Genomic DNA, 22539 nt, shown 5'->3' with positions numbered 1-22539 from the left:
TATACTCCAGTAAAGATGTTAAAAAAAAAAAAAGAGAGAGAACAGACTAAATTTGACCTTGGCTAAAAATGCCATTTAAAGTACCATAGTCCATGTAAAATATCTCTTAATAGCTGATCACACAGTGAAAGAACACTAAGTACAACATTAACGTTGTTCTTCACTGTACTTTATTTTTACTAAATATGGGTTTGTCTTTTAGTCCCCTGCAGTGGCAATTTCACTCAGCGGAGAGGTACAATTTTATCCCCCGGCTACCCTGAACCATATGGTAACAACTTAAACTGTATATGGAAGATCATAGTTACAGAGGGATCAGGAATTCAGGTAAGTTCTCAAAGCCCAGAGTCTACTAATAAACAAAGCTGCTGTCCACGGGTTTTTCCTTTCTTTTTTTCCCCCTTTTTGTATTGGTTATTCTAAATACATAAACCATAACCTGTTTCTCTTTTCTTACCATTTCTACAAAGTGTTTGTAATCATATTTCTACATTTGAAATAAAAATGATAGACTTTTAGAATAAAATCTATCAGAAGTGCTATTTGTAGAAGTTTTTGGGTGTCACTTCCATGATCTCTTTTCTTTGGTTTCGCTTTTCTCTTACATGTATAGTTTTAATTTCATGAAAACCCTATTGGACTAGTCTAATTTTATTAAGCAAAAAATAAATATTAAGTTACTATTATTGTTTGGTAGATTCAAGTCATCAGTTTTGCCACAGAGCAGAACTGGGACTCTCTTGAGATTTACGATGGCGGTGACGTGGCTGCACCGAGACTGGGAAGTTTTTCAGGTAAGATGGCGCCCATCCCCTTGTCTCCGTGAATCCGAATCGTCAAACACTGACAAACTGCAAGAGAACACTCAATGCTGACGTTTCTCCAGGAGGCTCTTCTATATACATAACACTTTCTCTAGTGTTGGGAGTCTCAGAACAAGAGCACCGGAACGCAGGTGTGAAGGAGAAAGCTTTGTCGTCCACGAGCAGGAGGGCTGATGTGAAGGCAGCGGGTCACTTTTGTCGGACCCCCGAGCTGGGAAGAAAGAGTGGGTTATTACCCTGTGGGCCCAACAGGGTGTCTCACTGAAGTTAATTGTGTGAGGGGGGTGGGGGGAATGAACTTTAGATTGGCTGATTTTCCTTTTCTCATATGCTTGTTGGACGTGTTTGGCACAATTGGGGACCACGTAAGGAGGTGGTGGAGCAAGGGGGTAGGGGCACAGATGGAAGGTTGGGGACACACGTGAGAACTGAGAACATGAGTAAACATATGGAGGATGTTGTGAACTGGCTTTCTCAGTGACTGAGAAGGGAGTGGGAAAATGGAAATGAGGAAGGCTGGCATAGAGCTGGTTGTGACGGATTTGAATTTGAGACATGGGTGTGAACTCATGGTCTTCATATGTGTAGCTGTGGACACAGAGGAAGATGAAAATGTAAGTGTGGATGCGGATGTGTGTGTGCACGTATTTCCTACCTCTGTCTTTTGAGAGGTGTAAAACAATTACCCCAGTAGCCATGAACCCACCTCATACCCAATTCTAGGTTTCTAGATGTCGCTTTCCATACCATTCTCCCTTAAAGGAACTAGTGCTTCCTGGGGAGTTGCTGACTCCAAGGTTCTGATGGGAAAAGCACACATGATGAACCATTTCGTATAAAATAGAAATGTATGGATCCATACTGATGTAAATAGATACATGCGTGAACGGAATGAGTGAAAGAGGAAGCCTTCCCTTGCAGAATCCAGACTAATCTAGGAGATGGAATTAGAGAATCACCATTTGGCAACCATTAGGACAGTAAATGATTCACACTGGAACATCAGTGAATGCTAAAACTAGTGTGTGAGATTTTGGTGAGGAGCAGAGAGCCACAGCCTCAGTGCATCTCCCCACCTAGCCCTCATTCACTGCAAAGGACGAAAGAAGTAACTCAAGAGTCGAGAAGCCTGGCAGACACACCTTCCTCAGGCAGTCATGTTAAGATCTCCAGTATCAGGACACCTGCGCATTGGTGAACTGATAAACCTGCTCTCAAAACAAACAAACATATGAACAAAAAAGTTTGATTTGGCTTAGAATTGCAGTTGCTGTGGTGTGTAAATACCCCCACCAGGGCTGATTTCAAACAACCAGCATGATGTCACTAAAAGCTGAGTTTGAGAGGAAGTGCCCTGAATTAGCCTCTGGAAGCGTCCCAAGGCACCTCACACCCCTGAGAGCCGGCAAATATGGTGACCTCTGAAGAATACAGCATCACATTTTGATATTCTTTCCAAAAATGCATCACCCTCTGAATCTAGTCAGAGAATGTCAGACATTCTCTTTGGAGGTTATGTTGCTAAAGAAAAATCATTTTATTAAATGCCTTCACCTTTTTTGGAGGACTGGTTTTGAAGTTTGGCTGCACTGAGACTTACGGCAGTGAAAACATCTGATTTATCACTGCACAGCAGCCCTGCATGTTTTGTGTTTTCTTTTTAAACTACTCACTCCCAATCTTTTGTAATGCCATTTTCTAAACTTATGTTCGAGTGTAGTCTCCGCTTAAATGAACATTGATATAATACTAAAATTGTGAGAACCCCCATGTAAACAACAACAAATCCTTTCAGGCATGCATTTGATTAACTTATAAAATGTTAAAGAAAAATATTTCACATGAGTAGTTTTTATTAAGTTTTATCATGGTATAATTTGTAAAAATAATTTTTTTGAATTATAATTTTCTAAAATAAAAATTGATTTTGAAAAATATTTTACACACAAAAAGTGGCTTGTGTCTTTCAAAAGTATCAAGTTCATGAAAGGGAAAGAAAGACTAAGAAACTATTCCAGACAAAAAAAAAAAAAACTGAAGGGAAGTAATCATGGATGGAGTACTTTTGCTGGAAAACCCATTATTGGCAGATTGTCGAAATTCCAGTGATTTCTGTAGAATACATGGTACTGTTGCATCTGTGTTCGTTTTTTTTGTTTTTGTTTTTGGGTTTTTTTTAGAACTGCTCTGTTTGAAGAAATGCACAATGAGTTTTTACAAGAAGTGAGTCATCATGTCTACAATTTGCTCACAGAGGGTTTAGAATAAAATAATTTTACACACATATGTATTGTGGAAACATAGACATAGATATCATTATTATGTAATATATGGCCAGATAGTGGGTATATGGGAGTTTTCTGTACTATATTTGCAACTTTAAGCTAAAAATTATTTAAAATATTTTAAAAGGAGTCTTTTTTTAACTTTATATGGAAGAAATGACACATCAGCCGTGAAATCTGAATATGTTTTAAAATGTTTAAAATATGTTTTACACTTTTTTGTTCCTATGATACTTTCAAAATATTTACAAAGGAGAATCTGAACCCATTTTAAAAGTTAGTTGTTGACTGAAAACAAACAAGAATGGGTAGTTGTTAGAGGTACTTATTTCCGGAAAAATGATTGACTGACTTCTTGAATAAATTCAATTTTTTAATTTTTGTTTTCTGTCTGGATAGCCATGTGTATGTAGGACTCACACTGTAAGCCATTTAAAATCATTTTGGGAAGTAGACAGCTTATAAATTTTAAGTGGATAAGACAGCAAAATTCATACCAATTTGTAGCTGACAATTGGGATTGAGGGAAAGTAAATATCCATGTGCTGAGAGTGGAGTCTGCAGAGCTGTAATGCGATTTCTCAGCTTTCTGTGTGTGCGGTTCTGTCTAGGTCACAGTGAGACAATGCGATCAAAAGTATTCTGCTTGTGGCAATAGTTTTTAAAAAAATCTCTCAGTTGCTGGGCTTCCCTGGTGGCGCAGTGGTTGAGAGTCCGCCTGCCGATGCAGGGGACACAGGTTCGTGCCCCTGTCCGGGAAGATGCCGCATGCTGCGGAGCAGCTGGGCGTGAGCCATGGCCGCTGAGCCTGCGCGTCCAGAGCCTGTGCTCCACAACGGGAGAGGCCACAACAGTGAGAGGCCCGCATACCACAAAAAAAAAAAAAAAAAAAAAAAAAAAATCTCTCAGTTGCATTTTGAACAGTGGGAATAAGCTTCTTCTGAGAGTCCCTTCTGAGCAGAGCCCTAAGCGGGAGCCCCCTGCTGGGGCGCGCAGGGCAGGACTCTCTGTGGCTGCAGCAGGTGCCGGCCGCCTAGCATCCTCCCAGCACCCCCAGCATGCCTCATATGCCACCTGGGGCATTGAGATCCAGCATCTTTTGTAGGAAAACAAATGACTATATATCATCACAGAAGTACAAACAGGACTGTCGTTCATGAATTTACTTGCTGCAATTAACAAGAACATTTAGAGGGGACGTGATAATCCACAAAGCACTTTCACACACACAGCACATGTATGACTCACATATAAGGGATGTACTATTATCTTTATTTTACAGAATTAGAACATATTCAAATGCTTTCAGTGACAGAACTGATTTGTGTCAGAGTCAGGAGTGGAAGTAGTTTTTCTGATTCCACTGTAACACGGTTAGGGAAGATAAACAAAAAGTCAAAAGTGTGTGTTGAGTACCTGTGTGTGGAAATGATTTGACTGGGGGCTGGAGGCTATTAAATACACTGATTATCTGAAGTTACAGGTAAAACCAGGCAGAAAGTAGTACAGGTGCTATAATTAAAACTTACCTGGTTAGATAACATTGTTCTTCCTGCAGACATTATCCAAATATACAGAAATAATACATGAGTGAGAGGACAGCAAACGTCATACAATTTGAAAAAAAATGGGTTAAAACTGGAGTTTTGGGTGGATGTCTCCTTCTTGTCTTGAGGTCACCCCACTTTGCAACATTCCCCTATCTGCACTCCATTAGCTATTAATTAGTTTCAAGGAATAATCTCTCTTTATATGTGTCTGCAGACCTGCAGGAATAGGCTTATGTTTCCCCCTCCATGACTGTGCAATTAAAAAAGTCTATGTATGTATCTATCTATCTTCATGCATCAAAGCAAGGTCAGATAACAAAGGGGTTAAATCTGAAGACATTTTCTTTTCTTTTTTTTTTTTTTTTTTGCGGTAAGCGGGCCTCTCACTGTTGTGGCCTCTCCCATTGTGGAGCACAGGCTCCGGACGCGCAGGCTCAGTGGCCATGGCTCACGGGCCCAGCTGCTCCGCGGCATGTGGGATCTTCCCGGATCGGGGCACGAACCCGTGTCCCCTGCATCAGCAGGCGGACTCTCAACCACTGCGCCACCAGGAAGCCCTGAAGACATTTTCTAAATGTTTATCATTCAGCAAACACTTAGTTTGAGAAGAGTGGAGATTTTTGAATGAGTAGGAATAAGAAAGGCAAAATGGATAGAGGAGAGGGAAAGAGCATCCCAGACTACGATTATGGGAACACCTTGAACAGGAAAATGAATTGTGAAATAGAGTAGTGAGAAGCAGCTAGAAATGCAGGTAGTAGTTAGATCAGGCAGGGTCTTTAGGTCAAATCAAGGAGGCTGAAATTTTATCCTAAGATGACCAGGAATCTAGGAGAACTGTAACATGACATAATCATGTGTCCATCTTAAAAAGAGCTTTCAGACTCCTGAGTGGAGAATGAATTGGGTTGAGACAACAGTAGGTTCAGGAAACAAGTTAGGAGTGTGGTACTATCCCCTCATCCTGGTTAATAGCACTGGTGGCTTGTGCTGGGATGATGGTGGTCAAGATGGAGGCATGGAGTGAGTGAAACCAAGAAGGATGGAGGAGGCTGGCTCGTTAGGGTCTGACAGCTGCCTGTAGGGCAGCACAGGTCACGGAGAGAGGGGGCCTCTGATGGGAGGACTTCAGCGGGTGTTAACAGTGTGGACGGACGTGGGGACACAGGAGGTCACCCAGACTCTGCAGAGATGATTATGAGTTGAGTTGTGTTCTCATCATCTTCCAAGAGCCTTTGACAACCAAGTGATGGGACGGATGGCTGGAGTCCTTACCTGGAGTCATTGGTTTAATTACAGCTGTCGGAGGATGTTAGAATCATTTAAGCAGAGAGTGAAGGGTGACAAAGGATATTAACCTTGCAGCATTCTTCATCTGTCTTGGATAATTATCAGTTTATTTCCTTGTTTTGTTATTTAAAGTTATATTTCTTTCTTTATGCATTAGCATCATCTTCATCTAGTAATTTGCCTGCATCATGATGAGTTTTACCTGATGGGTATTTCCTTCACATATAGGAAGTGTGTACTTATTCAGAGAATGATTTGAATACAGTAGAATATCAAGTATGTACCCTTTTGGTAAAAAGGGATTTAAGCTGGCTGTTGTTTTCCCATATTACAATACATTCCGCCCACGTGTTTTACACTTCTGGCTGATGAACACATGCTTTTCCTCGGCACCTTGGGTACCCTGGCTTTTTTGTCACCCTGGTCCTCAGCATCACTAAATCTCCTGATTTGTCAGCTGCTATCAGGTAGGTTAGAACATTTTAATTAAACGAGGCATTATGTAAAATAAACCTGTATTTTCCTTTCCATGTGTGTTTCATTGAAATCATTTGCAGATCTCAGAAAGAAGATTATTCAGTACGAGTCACACAGGGATAGAGAAGAGAATATATAGTCAAAAGCAACCTCTTCTGGATAATATATTGCATCAGATCTACAGTCTAACTGCTTCCCCAACCTCCATATGACTTGCGTGTTGAGACTTTGTCCCCTCTTTGTTCGTGACAAGTAAAAAAAAAAAAGCAAATGGTTATGTTGATAAAAGAAAACAATGTGAAGAGTCAAATGAATGGTGAAGCATAAAAATTTGTGTGTTTTCACTGATATGATAAAGAGATGTCACATCTGCCTGAGGAGGGCAGAGAAAATGTGGAATTTCTTACCGGACCTGGAAGAAGAGAGTGGCTAAAAGTATAACCATCAAAGCCAATACTTGGGTTAAATATGTGGCGATCAGACAAGTTAAAGGGATCTGTAAACCTAAACAAATATCCTCAGTGACTTTTTTTGAAGTATAGTTGACTTACAATATTGTGTTAGTTTCAGGTGTGCAGCAAAGTGCTTCTGTTAAATATGTATATATTTTCAGATGATTTTTCATTATAATCTGAAAATTATAAGTTATTACAAGTTAATGAATATACTCCCTGTGCTCTACAGTAAATCCTTGTGTTTATCTATTTTATATACAGCGGTGTGCATCTACTAATCCCAAACTCTTAATTTATCCCTCCCTCCCTCCCTCCCTCCCTCTCCCCTTAGGTAACCATGAGTTTGTTTTCTATGCCTGTGAGTCTATTTCTGTTTTGTAAATAGATTCATTTGTATTATATTTTAGATTTCACATATAAGTGATATCCTATAACATTTGTTTTTCTCTAACATATATCACTTAGTATGATATTCTTACTGATTTTATAATGCGAAGAGTGAACGCATGAGTGATGTTACAGCTCAACCTGCATCACTTCTCACAGGTACCACCGTGCCCGCACTGCTCAACAGCACATCCAATCAGCTCTACCTGCATTTCCAGTCGGATATCAGCGTGGCAGCTGCTGGCTTCCACCTGGAATACAAAAGTAAGGTCACCTGTTTCTGCATCTGGCTTTCACTGGGATATTGAGTAATTTTCTTAAAGGGAAAATAGATCCCTGCCCTTATTACACAGTGAAATTTTATTCTAAAACTATGTTTGGAAGTTCCATGAACTTGGGTGTTACAAAACCGATCTCTATGAACTTTGTTGTTATTATGTTATATAATTTTGTGACAATTATAATATTTATAATACAGAAATTTATAATATAATTTATAATATATATTTATAATATAATATATAATTATAATATATTCTTATATTGAACTATATTTTTATTATATTATATATTATAATTATATTATGAAAGACAATAGGGAAATGAAGAATTTAGCATCTGGAATAATTAGATAAAACATCGACTATGCTTTCAGGTTGGTTGTGTTAAAGAAAAGTACAAAATAACCATTTGTAATATTACTAGTTTTCTTGTGAGTGATAGCAAATATTCATGTAAGTTTCCAAAAATGTAGAAAGTCATAATTTCCAAATAGATTATGGTCATAAGCCTTTTCTATTTCTAGTCTTAGAGGCTGGTAGAATCAGACTAGCAAAGAGCAGCCACTTTAGTGCCTGCCTTGGTGTATTATTCATTTTAATTGGAAGAAGGTAATGCAAAGTAGATGCTAACCTTTTAAAAATGGATGTGAGACTGAGTTAATAGTCTGATAAATGGGATGACAAAGGTCAAATTCACAAATCTTCTTTGGCGTTTGATTATGCAGGTAAACCTTGTAAAAGTGAAATAAGAATTTCCAATGAGAGTAAAGTTTATTTTAGGACATGTTTTCAAGCACTAAAAATGCTTAATGTTGATATTCATCTCCTTTAATAAGCAGTTGCAAATAAGCAAATACAGGGATAAGCTTTAATAAGTGATCCTTTGAATTGAAATAAACAGTTTGCTGGGATGTAAATGCATGCATGTTTTGGAAAGGCCAGGTTTCCAGCTGATGATAAATATTCTGAACCAGACACAAACCACAGGGCTGTTTCGCATTCCAGTTAAATTTCCCTACTTATTACAGGCATTTGTATGCAAGTTTATTCCAATTTATTTGAATAGGACTACTTTAGTGACAGCGTAAAATGATACTATGGATGCTATTTATGTAGGATATGTCTGGAAAAATCTGCTACTTTGATACATTTTGTGAACATCTGTAGATACGAAACTATAAACCTTATTTATGATAGTGTTAATAAATTCACTAATATTTTTAGCAGTGTTAGAATTGATGAATGTGCTTATTTCTTCCTCTCAAAGTTATCTTGTGGCTTCTGGCTCTTCACTCACTCCTTATAGAAAGAGGTGCTAGTAAAATAATTAGTCTACAATTCCTGTGTACGATTATCTGTGTACTCACACAGACTTCAGCTCCAGCAATATAGTAATTACCTACATTTCACTTTATTCTCAGCTGATAAAATTCATTAAAAGAGAGATGAACATATTTCTTACTGAAATTAATCTTGTTCAAGAATCTTAAGGCCTTGTTTCATTACTTAATGTATTTATTTTTTACTTGGCCACACGGAATGCTGCGTTTTCATTTGTGATTTTCTTTTCTGAGTGGTTGTTTTCGGACGCTGACAGCATTCTGAGGGTCATGGCATTACCTTCCATGTACTTAGAGGCAGTCATTTCTCTGTTCTAATTCTTTGTGTCCGTTTAAAATTTGGATTATAAAAAATGTTGGTAGAATTAATCTTATTAAGGTGAACACTAAACAGCAGGAGGACTGTTGAAGTAAGTTTTCAAAAGATTATCTAATATTCTTAATCTGTTAACATATTTTTGCATCAAGCTTAAAATGTGTATTGCCAATCCACATGTCTCTAAATTCAGACTTTTTGCTACAATATATATCCAGGTAATAATAGTAAAAACAACAACAAGCACATGTTTATGCCTGGTCCTGCCCTAAATGTGTTATGGGTGCTTACTCTTTTGTCCTCAAAAAACACCATTTTTGAGGTATGCTCAGTTTTTAAAGGAGAAGGAACAGAACCTAGCATGTGTTCAGCCTGCCCAGGTCAGAGTCAGGCTGCTAACGACTTACAGAATGAACACAGGTAGACGTAGATGTGTTTCATCACAAATGCAGTTTACTGAGCACCTGTCCAAATATCCCAACTGTCCAATCAGAAAGAGCACACAGACTGCCCTTCTTTACAGGTGGTGACACCACCTGTCACTAGTAGCTGAATGGCATGTGGAAGATAAAGAAGCTTGGGAGTCAGTCTTGGAGATCCAGTTCTAGATCCAGCCCTGGCCCTAAAACCTGCGCTGTATGGCAAGTCCACGCCTGCTTCCATCTGAGGAGTCTGAGTTTTCGCATATGGAGGTGAAGGCTAGGCCCTGTTAATTGTAACGGTCCATAATTCCAAACGAGCACTGATAGGAACTTCTCAAACAAAAAACAAACACTTTATCTGAAGGGATGAGTTGTAAAATATTAATGATAGCGAAAGTGATTCCCAGGAGGTCCGGTGTGGTATGTGTGATCTAAATTCTCTGTGATCTTATACGATCCAGCTAAAAGGTCAAAAGACCAGCATCTTTGAATGCTTCATACAAGCCTGTAGCCATCTAGCCAGCTTTTATATTATTTGACTTGACTGGAAATTTGAGTTAGGCAGCAGAAGGATACAAGCTTCACGCTTGCTCTGAGCTCCGAGCTGAAGAAAAAGAACCAAACGGAAACTTTAAATTTCTGGGAACTTTAAATTATAGATATGGGAACAATGATGATGTTGGTTTATATTGGAAAATACAAAATCTGACCTTGAGGTGTATAGCATGGAACCTGCTCCTGGGGAACAATATGGCAGTAACTGTTCTTGGATTCAACATGAAACAATATATACAGTCTTGCCTCAGTATCTGTGGGGCATTGGCTCCAGGAGCCACCCCCCCCGCCACCGTCTCCCCTCATGGATACCAGAATCCACAGGTTCTCTGGTCCCTTAAATGAAATGCTGTCGCATTTACACCTAACCTATGCACATTCTCTCATATACTTTAAATCATCTCTGGATTACTTATAATAACTAATATGATGAAAATGCTACATAAATAGTTGTAAATAGAAAGGAAATACTATGTAAATTGTTGCCAACCTGCGTCAAATTCAAGTTTTGCTTTTTGGAACTTTCTGGAATGTGTTTGTTCAAAAATTTTTGAACCATGGTTGGTTGAATCAACAGATTCAGAACCCATGGTTACAGAGGCCAATTGTATATGTAAATATTTATAAACAAGTTTATTTCAGTGGAATTTGGTGGGAGGAGGACAAATAAGAGTAAACACATGAGCCCTGTTGGAGTGTTTGTACTGATCCTATTTGTATCTTGTTGATTTTTTCCCTCTTTTCCTGACAGCTTTTGGTTTAACTGAGTCTTTTTATTGCTCCAATTTATCTCCACTATGGACTTACTAGATAAACTCTTAAAAATGTTAATGGTCTCCCTAGACAAGTTTAAAATATGCATCTTTAATATAACACAGCTTACCTGCAAATAATATTATGTCACTTAATAGGTACTGAAACTTACAAGCATGTACTTCTAATTTCCTCTTTCCATCCTTTATGTTAATATTGTCTTACATATTATTTTTACATGTTATAAAGCCCACAAAATATTTTTACTGTTTTTGCTTTAGATATTGATCTTTCAGAGTGGATAAAAATAAGAAAACTAAATATTTTATATTTACCTGTTTTTAGCATCTTTGGAGCTCTTTATTTCTTTGGGTGAATCCAAGTTTCTGTCTAAAATTTTTCTGTCTGAAGAACTCCTTTTGACTCTTCTTCTAGTGCAGGTCTGCAGACAAAGAATTCTCCCAGATTTTGTATTTCTGAAAGTCATCATTTTACCTTCGTTTTTGAAAGATATTTTGGCTGGGTGTAGAAATCTGGGTTGAAAGTTCTTTTCAGTATGTTAAAAATGCCACTTCATTGTCTTCTTATTTCATAGTTTGTGATGAAAAGTAAGCTGTATTTCTTAATGGCTATGCATTTGTCCCTGTTCTCTGGCTTCCTTTAAGAATTTTTCTTTATTTTCATCAGGTAGACTATAGTATGTCTAGATGGATTTGTGTGTGTGTGTGTGTGTGTGTGTGTGTGTGTGTGTGTGTGCGCGTGCACACGCATGCGCTTGATATTCATCCTGTTTAGGGTAAACTTATATTCTTGGATCTAAGGTTTGATGTCTTTTATTATTTATGAAAAATTGTTGACCATTATCATTACAAATATTTCTTTTCCCCAATTCTCTTTTCCTGTTTCTTTTGGGACTCTAATTACATGTGTGTTAGGCCTGTTGATATTGTATCACAGTTCTTGTTCCTCAGTTCTGTTTTGTTCACACTTTCTCTTTGTGTTCCAGTTTATGTAGTTGCTGTTAACCTATGATTCTCTGAATCTTTCCTCAGCTGTGTTAAGTCTGCTAATGAGCCTATTGAGATAATTCTTCATCTCTGATATTGTGTATTGCCCCTTGAATTTCCACTTCTTTCTTTCTGTTTTTGTTTTCTTTTTGCGGTATGCGGGCCTCTCACTGTCGTGGCCTCTCCCGTTGCGGAGCACAGGCTCCGGACACGCAGGCTCAGCGGCCATGGCTCATGGGCCCAGCTGCTCCGCGGCATGCGGGATCCTCCCGGACCAGGGCACGAACCCGTGTCCCCTGCATCGGCAGGCGGACTCTCAACCACTGCACCACCAGGGAAGCCCTCCACTTATTTCTTATAATTATTGTCTCTCATCAATAATTACTCCATCTCTTCATGCATGCTATCTTTTCCACTAGATCTTTTAACATATTTTTTATATTTAATATCCCTGTCTTATATTTCCACTATATGAGTATGCAGAGTCTGGTTACTTACTTCATCTCTAGGCAAAGGGTTGTTATTTCTTGAATATTTTATTAAAGGTGGACACCACGAGTAGAACCATAGAGATTGTGGTTAATATTTGTGCCTGGGAATGGGCACCACTTTTGTCAGCCTGTTGAGTCAGGAGGTACACTGGATTTGAGTTCCGTTGTCGCTATGGTTACTTTCAGAGCATCAAATTCCTCAGTGGTGAGCTGGCACTGCCAAGTGCCTAATTGGGGGCTTTTTCTCAGCATCGTTACTCCACTCTGAGCTGTCAGTCCTCCCTAAACACCTTTTCAAAAGAGGTGGCATCTGCCCCAGTAGTAGACGCTGTTGCTTGTCGCTCAATGTTAAGCTTACACTGGAGTCAGAGTTGCTCTGTGATTCTCTTCCAGCCTAAGTCAAACCTTGAGAGTCTGCACAGAGTGGGGTGGGGTGTTCTCAGCATTCTTGACCCCCTCCCAAGGTCGTCAGGGTCTACCTGTAGTTGGCCTTTGAGGAGCGTTTGCCGAGTGTCCCCTAGGGCTAGAAGACCATGGTCTTGGTGCTGATGTAGCGTCTTAAGCTCATACTGGCTTTCCTGCCACACCCCACATGTAGACTTTCTTTTTCCGTACACCTTTCTCCAAGCTGCAGTGCCCCTTTCCCTGTGCCCTGGAGGGAACAGGTTTTGCTGCTCCTCTCCCAGTGGCTTAACACTTTAGTTTCCTAAAAGTGAAAGGGTTCGGGAAGTGCGTCGGGTGTCATGCCCCTCTCCACAGAAACATTGATATTTGGTGGTGGTAAGGGAGAGGCTCACTCCAGGCTCCTACCATGCCCCCAGTATCTCTCTTAATTAGTCAATGGAGGCATGTGGAAGGAAGGACAGACTCCCTTCTGTCTGGGGCCCTGAGCTACTGGAGACCCATGCTCAGGTACTGGCCACTTGCTAAAACGTTAGCTGATGTGTCATTGCCTATGTGTGAGTTGGTCCTTTCTCTCCTGTGATCTGTCACAGTGACAGTTTGTGTGTCCTCCCTCTCCTTGAAGGCACTAATCCTTTGGAACTGATGTCACCTGGGTACCTGAAACCTCAGCTCCCTGATGAGTTCAAGAAAGGTTATGATTTTATAGTTCAGACTTTTCTCATTGTTAAAGTGGGAGTGAGGTTATATTTTACACATTTCTATATCCCAAGTAGAAGTGGAAGTCTTTTTATGGGTTTTAAAATTGCTCTAGTTCAAGGCTAGATGAATACTAAAATTATTTATTTAGATTAACCATAGAGAAACTTTTCTTGAATGTCCAGTTTTTAAACAAAATTATCTATCCAACTATCTATAACTATTATCTACCTATCTAGTACACGTAACTTTAAAGTAGTGACATAGGTTTCTTCATAACTGTGAACAAATTCAGAGATATTTACAGATAAATTATATAGAATTAAATGTAATATATATTTACATTACAAATACATTATTAGCAGAATAAACCCATCTAGTTGAGACAATCTTCCTTTAGAGGTTGCTTGAAATAGAAACTATTTATCTCGATTTTTACACACAGCAGTGCTTGTTTAATAGTCACACTTTACATGACTAAAACCTTCTTTATTAAATTAGACTGGTACTGTGCCTGAGCTTACACATAGTTCTGTCTTGCTATGTTGGAAGATACTTAATTTCTGGGTCTGCAGGGAACCATGTAAGACCTAATCGAATGACATCTATGCCAGATTAATGTCATAAACCCAATGAGTGTGTTTGACCTCAAGTGAAAGGCTTCTGCAATTATTCAAACCTATTTAATGCTGATATATGGCACTGAGTCCAAACAGCACCAACATAATTCTATATATGAAAGTTTTTTTTATTTCACTGTCTTTTTCGAGACCTTTTTCCTCTCACACTCACTACTGGGAAACCCATTGGAGTTAACAAAATATTTCTAGAGTCTATGAGATATGACATTTGACCCCTGGAAGGCAAGTGAAATAGAGAAGCTACTGTGCAGTGTGAATTTTAGATGTCCTACAAAGCAGAAAGTTAGCTTTCTACTCTAAACAGTAGCTCAGCAGAGGACATGGTCTGATGTGGAAGCCATTCTCCCATGTCTAATACTCTGGCCTTTTGATACAGAACATTATACAGATGGGTCAGAGCCTGGAACATGTAAGCTATGGCCATGACAGCCTCGTGTAAGAGAGAGAAAGAGACAATAATTTTTTTTTTTATAAAAAGACAATAATATTGCAGTAACACATTTACAATATATTTATTCTGAAAAAGAGGAGTTTGAATTAGTGATTTGTAGTTATTATGAAAAAACAAAAATTTCAGAGAAAAGTAAATATAGTAACTCTTTCATTGTTTGAAATGAATGCTTATCCTTTACAAGGTAGAGTCAAATGGAGATTTTTTTCACATTTTAGCATGCTTGCAAGTTCGGTGTATTAATTGTCATTAGTTAAAATGATTATTATAAAATAAATATAAAGTATTTTACTATTATCAGACTTAAATTTTTTCTCAAATATTATTTGACCTAGAGCTGACTGTAATATAGTAGTAGTATTTCAAGTACAAGTTCAAAACTTATTATACATGATTAAGTCCTTCTCATATGTATTTAATTTGTAGTTATGTATATAATGAAAAATAATATTATATAGCATTATATAGCATGAATTTTATAAGATCTCACTCAAACGATAAATACTCAGGTGAATAAGAAATAGATTAGAAAAAGAGATAACCTGTCCGTTCTTCAAGTATTTGGTGCAACTTAAAAATAAGTATACAACAAAGAAATTATTAAAATAAAGAAAATTTTAAAAGGCAACTAAAGAGAAAGATATAAATAAACTAGCCCCCTATATTAAAATAATTGGTATTGCTAAGCACTAAATTTAGCTTTAAATTTCTGGCAATAAAAGCGAAAAAAGGAAATGGAATTTATTTAATTATCTTTAGAAAAAAGAAAATGCAGTAATTAAAAGAGATAAGTTCCTTGCTTGTCTGTATTCTAAAAAGTACTTATAATTTAAAATTGAAGTTGTATTCAAAAAAGGTTTTCTAGAAAATTCAGAAGTGAACCTTATATGACAATCATGTGTCAGTTTTTGATATAATGGTGAGAACAGAGTATAGTGAACTGCATTAATTCCTGCAGGGGTCTGAGCTGATGGTCAACAGAATATTATCACTATAAAGCTATGTTTATTATGGATGTGCTTTTAAAATACTTGCATTCTGTTTGTTTTCAGTGATCAAATAAGTACTACATTTCATTTCCTTTGTGGACTCATTTCAAAACAGGCACTCAGAAGGAAGTACGTAATGAGGATTAAAATTCTGGAAAATGCCTTAAGTTTTTGAAATGAAGAGTACTACACATTTTTAGTGAGATGTTATCATAGTTGAATACTGACAGCTTGAAATAGCCTTCTACAATTACAGTAATCCTTATAAATGCATGCGAATTATTAATGCATGTTTTAATGACACTTTAATACTATATTAATAATACTAATAAGGTTTCTCAACTTGAATGGCGGGCATGAGTAAAACTCACAGGAAGTGAAAGGTTGGATAAGATAACACCTCATATACCCCTGGGTGCATTTATGGAGATTTTACCTTGTGCATCCACGGAAGACAGCGCTGTACCTCCACCAGAGTGGGCATCCTGTAAACCGTGTCCATTCAGGGGTGTAATAAAGTTATCTTCATGTATTTAACTCTATATCAATCATTTGTTGATCCGTAAAATTTATCTAAGTGCTTTTATTTCAAAGAATCTCCCGAGACCCTTTCAACTCCTACCTCCTATTAAAATTGCTTTCATTAACATCAATTGATAATTCATGTCTTCCTCATTTCATACCAAGTTCTGATTGCACCAAGGACCATGGAAGAGTTTAAAGTCTTGTATATCTTGACTTCTACCTAACATCACAGAATGTTCCAGAGACCCTTCTAGTAATGTGAAGTCTGTCTTACAAGACTGTTCTGGGCATTCAGTAGTAACAGAACTTTGTTTGGTGGGTAACAAGAGAACCCCAGATTTATTTGGGGTTGAATGTAATACACACAAAAAACTGGTAACTGATTAAAACTTTTCTCCTAACAGTGATGTTTTGGCATTTTAACAAGTATTAAATTTAAGTGAAAGGTGCAATATAAACTACTTAATCCCTGGGTTCTTTAGCTGACTGTCTTCTAAAATAAAGGGATTGGAGTACAGTTTTCCTGTTGTCCTTTGATAGTCTTTGGAATTTCAGGCATTAATGGATTTGGGACTGGGAAGGGTGGAGTGTACAGAACTGACGCTTAATCCTAAACTCTTCGGACCATCACCTACTGTCCCTGCCACTGATTTAAGAGGTGGGTCCCAACATTAACTATGTATTTATCAGCTAGTCTCTGGTTGCTGCTTGAGAGGATCGTCAATCATTAAAGAAATTCTGCTGCTACTCACTCTGCCCATTACTCAGAGAGTTGCCCACATGAAAAGGAGTTTGGTTTCAAATTATCAGTTGTCACCTGGTGCATCCACCCTTGTAACTCATTTGAGACTCATCTCCTCTTGGTGATGATCGCCCCCTCATCCCTGTCCCCTGAAACTAAATTGTGTATGTCACTGCATTCATCCCCATTTATTGGAGCATCTGTTATATGCCTACTCTAGCCTCTAGCCTCCATAGACAGAATCATGATAAGACAACCATACATGGTCTCTGCTTATGCAGAATTTATATTCTAGTGGTGGGGACATAATATATAAGGAAACACCATGATGGTTATAGATTGTTTTAAGCACCTTGAAGCAAATAAGCAGTATTCTGAGGTGCAAAGTAACTGTGGAGCTCTGTTTTTCATTGACAATATTTATTGAAGGAAGGATGAAACAATGGACATTATTCAACCACAAAAAGACTTAAGGGAAATGCATTGTAGTCAAAGGAAACTATCAAGGGGTACCCCAGGTAGAAAGGCACCTATTGTACTCATGAAGCCAAAAAAAAAAATGTCTAGACTAGAGGGAACCTTGTGGACAGTCAGAAGAGAGGCAGGAAGCAAAATTGAAAGAGTGAGCCAGAGAGAGAATGTTCCCCACCTTGTAGCCCAGGATTTTATCCTGAGAACAGTTGGAAGACATTGAACAGTTTCCATCAGGGAAGTAACGTCATCTGATTTATCCTTCAACCAGATCAATTAGGTTGTTGAGTAGAGACCCACTTGGACAGTGACAAGAGAAGGGGTATCCTCATCAGATAAACAGATGTTTCAGTTGTCAACAGGCTCAGAGGAAGCTCAGTTCTGTGGCTTAGAGGAGGTGGAATGCAGGAGAAACGAGGATGTGAGATGCACATGGTAGGTAGAACTGACAGGTCTGCTGATGGATGCAGAGTGTGGACAAGGACTAAGTAAGAAGGCCAATGGGTTTGGGCATCCTTACTAATGATAGGTCTGTTCGGAATTGTTATTTCTTCATGATACTTGGTAGGTTGTATATTTCTTGGGATTTATCTATTTCTTCTAGGTTATCTATTTCATTGGTGTATAAGTGTTCATAGTTTTTTAAAATGCCTTTAATTTCTAAATTTAATTATTTGAATCTTTTAAAACTTTTTTCTCAGTCTATCTAAGGGTTTGTTGATTTTGTTGATATTTAAAAAAAATAGTTGTGGTCTTGTTGATGTTTTCCATTGTTTCATATTCTCTATTTTATTGACTTATCCTCTAATCTTTATTATTTTCTTCCTTATGCTAACTTTTGGTTTAGTTTGTTCTTTTTCTAGTTCCTTGAGGTATAAAGTTAGGTTGTTTATTTGAGATCATTTTTCTTCTATAATGTAAGCATTAACAGCTATAAACTTCCCTTTTAGTACTGCTTTTACTGCATCCTGTAAGTTTTTATATGTTGCGTTTTTGTTTTCATGTCTCCAGATATTTGCTAAATTCTCTTGTGATTTGTTCCTTGACCTGTTGGTTGAGTTTAAGATTGAGTTCTTTAATTTCCATCTACTTGTGGATTTTCCTTTTTTCCCTCTACTATTGATTTCTTGTTTCATTTTAAAGTGATTGATGAAAATACTCTGTGTGATTTCAGTTTTTTAAAATTTGTTTAGACATGTTTTGTGGCCTAACATGTGGCCTATCTTGGAGAATCTTCCATGTACACCAGAGAAGAATATGTGTTCTGCTTTTTTGGGTGGAGTATTCTGTATATATCTCTTAGGTCTAAATGGGCTTTAGTGTTGTTCAAGTTTTCTGTCCCTTATCTTCTATCTGGCTGTTCTATCCATAACTGAAAGTGGAATATTGAAGGTTCATACTGTTCTTGTGTTTGTGTCTATTTCTCCCTTCAGGTCTGTCAGTGTTTGCTTCACTTATTTGGCAGTTCCAGTGTCAGGTGCATATATATTTATTATTGTTATATCTCCTTGGTGAATTGACCCTTTTATTATTATATATATAATGTCCTTCTTTGTCTCTTGTGACAATTTTTGTTTTAACATCTATTCTAAGTATGGCCATCCCTGATGTCTTTAGGTTCCTTTTTGCATGAAATATCTTTTTCAATCCTTTCACTTTTAGACTATGTGTGTACTTAGATCTAAAATGAGTAAATGGTAGATAGCAAATGCCTGGAACTTTTTTTTAATCCATTCTGCCAATCTGTGTCTTTGTTTTCTGTATGTCTTTTAGCATTTTTGTCTCTATTTTCCTCTTACTCCATTTTTTTTTGTCTCATTGATTTTTTTGTAGTGACATAACTTCTCTTTGTATTAAATAAATGTTTTCATTGTGGTTACAACTGCAATTACATAAAACATCTTAAAGTTATAACAATCTGTTTTAAACTAATAATAACTTCAATCGCATTTAAAAATTCTACTGCCCCCCAAATTCATGGGATTGCTTCTCTTGACACTGGACACACAATCCCTATGCTTTAATGAGACCTTATGATCTATTAAATCGAAGGAATAGAATAGCATTTTTTATGTGGACTGAATCAGCCAACAGTTGACAGGTAAGAGAAAATATTTTTAGCTCCATATACACTAAACTTCTTAGACAATGAATAAAAAAGTAGTTTCTTTTCTTTGGATACTTTTTCTTAATTAAAGGGGCTTTCTTTACAGCTACTCTTTGATGTCAAGAAGATGTATGGACATTGAACAATGTTGTATAGAAGTCTGAGTGTACAGGATGACACATGTAGGTTTAGATCTGTGTGATGACGACATTTGACATTTACTTCATCTATTGTCATCCTCCCATCAGGTCTCCCTATGTGAAGTTGTGATTTCTTTCTTCACCTGTTTTCCAGCACATTGTCTGACCTTTAATACAATTTTTGGATTATGGGTTTACAGAGATTGTGAACAACACTTCTGTCTTAGGGTGTGCTTATGCAAAGGACTGGTTCTTTAATTGGTTACAATGAACAATATACTCGACAGATTTTTTCGTTTCAAAATGAAGGAGTAGCCGATATATTCCCTATGGTGTTTACGGTGACCTGTCAGGTACCTAATGCTCATGTTTCTACATATCTGTCCTTCGACCTCTTTGCAGCTGCCAAATAATCCAACTCTATTGATCTCTCCATTTGGTCTGCTTTCCTCTTTCTTTGATTATTATATTCATTATTGTTTTAAGCTGTCCAGCTAGAACAACATATTGGTTTTGAATTCTGAAGTTTGAAAACCATACACAATGCCAGTTGAAATGAGGACAGTGATAAGTTGAAAAACAAAATGTTCGAACTTATTTTAACTATATTTACAAAGGTCCTGCTTATCCTGCTCTAAATATTGGACAAGAAAATGCATGTTTATCATGTGTTTCAAAATCATAAAGTATCTTTATCTTTTTAGAATTCTAAATTGTAGTTTGAAATTTTATGGCGCAAGTATTTTAAATGTATTTTTTTAGGGTCAAATAAAAAATAAATGATATACAGTAGGAGTTCATGCCAATCTGTGATGGGAAAAAAAAGGTGAAATTGAAATATAGTTGCAGTTTATTTTCTAAAGTTATAAAGGAGAGGGAGATAAATTAGATTTATATCAATAAAAAAAGTTAAAGGTGTAAGTGATGGTATTTGTCCATATTTAGCAATTTTATCATCGATGAAAAACCCCAGATGGCTTAAAATTCTGTACTACGAATAAAAAATATTGTCACTTAATGCATATGGTGTTTTATAGTTTTTAGTGTATAGACATTTAAGGAAAATCAATTTCAGCTTATAAAAACATTATGCTACACCTCACACCTGCTCATCCCAGACAGAATCCATGTGTTTCATGGCTTGAAATTATCCTGTTTATATACAGTGGTGCCCATCCAGTGTAATTTCTATAGCATCATGCTCTCAAATGAACAATCTCACTGATGATGAGAAATAAAGACTCTTCTCTCTATTTCATCTTCTCAGGTTCCAGGGTAAAGTGAGGCAAACTGGTGATTCTCAAACTTTAATGCATAAGAATCACCAGGGATGGTGTTAACAGGCAGATTCTGGTCCAATAGTTCTGAGATACCCAAAGTGTGCATCTCTTACAGGCTCCCACACTTACCATACTTTGAAAAGCAGGGCAGTGGAGGAAACTGACTGTTACCTCACCCAGGTGAGCAGGTGGGTCTGCACACCTGCACCTGGGAACCTTGGCCTGCCCATCTCACTTTGCTCTGCCTTGACCTTAATGTCAGACACCGGAGTCTACATTAAGGTTCTTGTGAGGATTAGAGCAACGTGATGCAGCCAGGAGAGCGACTGGCAAACAGTACTGTCTTCGTCCCTTGCTCCAAGGGACTGCCTGTCCCTTGATTTCTCCAAGCGCTGCCTGTCGAGACCCCAAGGCTGCCTCGTGAGTTGGCACCATGTGGAGTGACACCAGCTCCTGCTCTCAGAGGCATCCCATGCATGCTGTTGCCCATCTGGAAATTCTTAATGATTTCATCTCTGACCTCGAAATCTGATGGGGACAGTGAAGCATGCACACGAGCAGAGGAGATGTGCCAGCTGCAGTGGGTGCCCACAGGTGTGGACCCAGTCCTGAGGGCAGGGCAGGCAGCATGCGTCCTCATTGTGCACTGGGACCCACAATTGTGTGGCTGCATAGACCAGCCTTCATGTCCTGGAAGAACAATCTTCCCCTCCCCCAGCCCCGCCCCATTACTCAGAGTCCCAGTCAGTTAGTTAATCTGATTAGTTCCTTCATGTTAATGAAAAGAACAAGAACCAAAGTCTCAGTCCAAGAGCATGTGAAGGATTTTAAGCTGGTCTGCTCTGAAGAAGTCCTTCTCTCCCATTTCTCACCCTGGATAACTTATTAGTGCTTAGTAACTTGGGATATGAGAAAAAGATGTACTAGAATCATGGAAGATTATTAGCAATCACCAAATCTTTAGCAAAATTTCAAATACATTTTTGATTCTATAAAATACCACAGCTACATATTTTGATTATTCATATGATAAGGGTTTATACAAATAAGTATCAATGTTAAATGGTCCTTGGCATTCATTCATCTGATATTCTAAGCTGAATTCCAATATTATATGATGCATTTTTTAAAATTTTGTTAGTGTCTTCACTAAAGGCAATTCCATCTAGGAAAGTGCCTGATTACAGCTTTAGGGTCTGTAAATATTGGTCCTTTTTACCTAAAGAACAAACTGTTCATGAGAATTTTTTTGTTGTTGTCTTTAAATGAGAAAGAGAGAGAGAGAGAGAGATTGAATATAAAATATTTGTTCTCATATTATGTTTTTCCAGAAGGATAGAATTCCCAGATTCACACTTAAAATTTTTCAAAAAGACTGCTAAGTATGCTAGAAAAACAAAAAGCAAGAGAGCCATATCATGGGGATTTGCATATAATAGGAAACAGTTTCCTTAAAGACCTTTTAAAATGTGTATGCATTGGAATTGGAGTGTTTTACACTAAATGTGGAAGTAACAAATTTTATTCTTTAAAGAAATTTCATTACACAGTGGAAATGAAATTAATTAATATTTAAGATTTAGCTCAAACTGATTGAAAGTTAATGTCTTCTTGGTAGACAAACAAGAGAGAGAGTTTTTGTTCATTTCTATAGGAGGA

At 37.6% G+C, this 22539-nt stretch overlaps 1 protein-coding gene across 1 annotated transcript in view; it reads left to right on the top strand.

The window, feature by feature from the left end:
* Window positions 1-22539, top strand: part of CSMD1 (CUB and Sushi multiple domains 1) — a 1741289-nt gene that overhangs the window by 1560616 nt on the left and 158134 nt on the right. Inside the window, exons 35-37 of the mRNA XM_060001344.1 lie at window positions 203-327; window positions 698-794; window positions 7428-7532. Coding sequence (XP_059857327.1) covers window positions 203-327; window positions 698-794; window positions 7428-7532 — 327 coding nt within the window. The remainder of the gene's footprint in view (window positions 1-202; window positions 328-697; window positions 795-7427; window positions 7533-22539) is intronic.

Source organism: Delphinus delphis, chromosome 21, assembly GCF_949987515.2.
Source record: "Delphinus delphis chromosome 21, mDelDel1.2, whole genome shotgun sequence".
Classification (NCBI taxonomy): domain Eukaryota; kingdom Metazoa; phylum Chordata; class Mammalia; order Artiodactyla; family Delphinidae; genus Delphinus; species Delphinus delphis.
The sequence above is the reverse complement of the archived record's forward strand: the minus strand, read 5'-3'. Positions and strand labels throughout refer to the sequence as shown.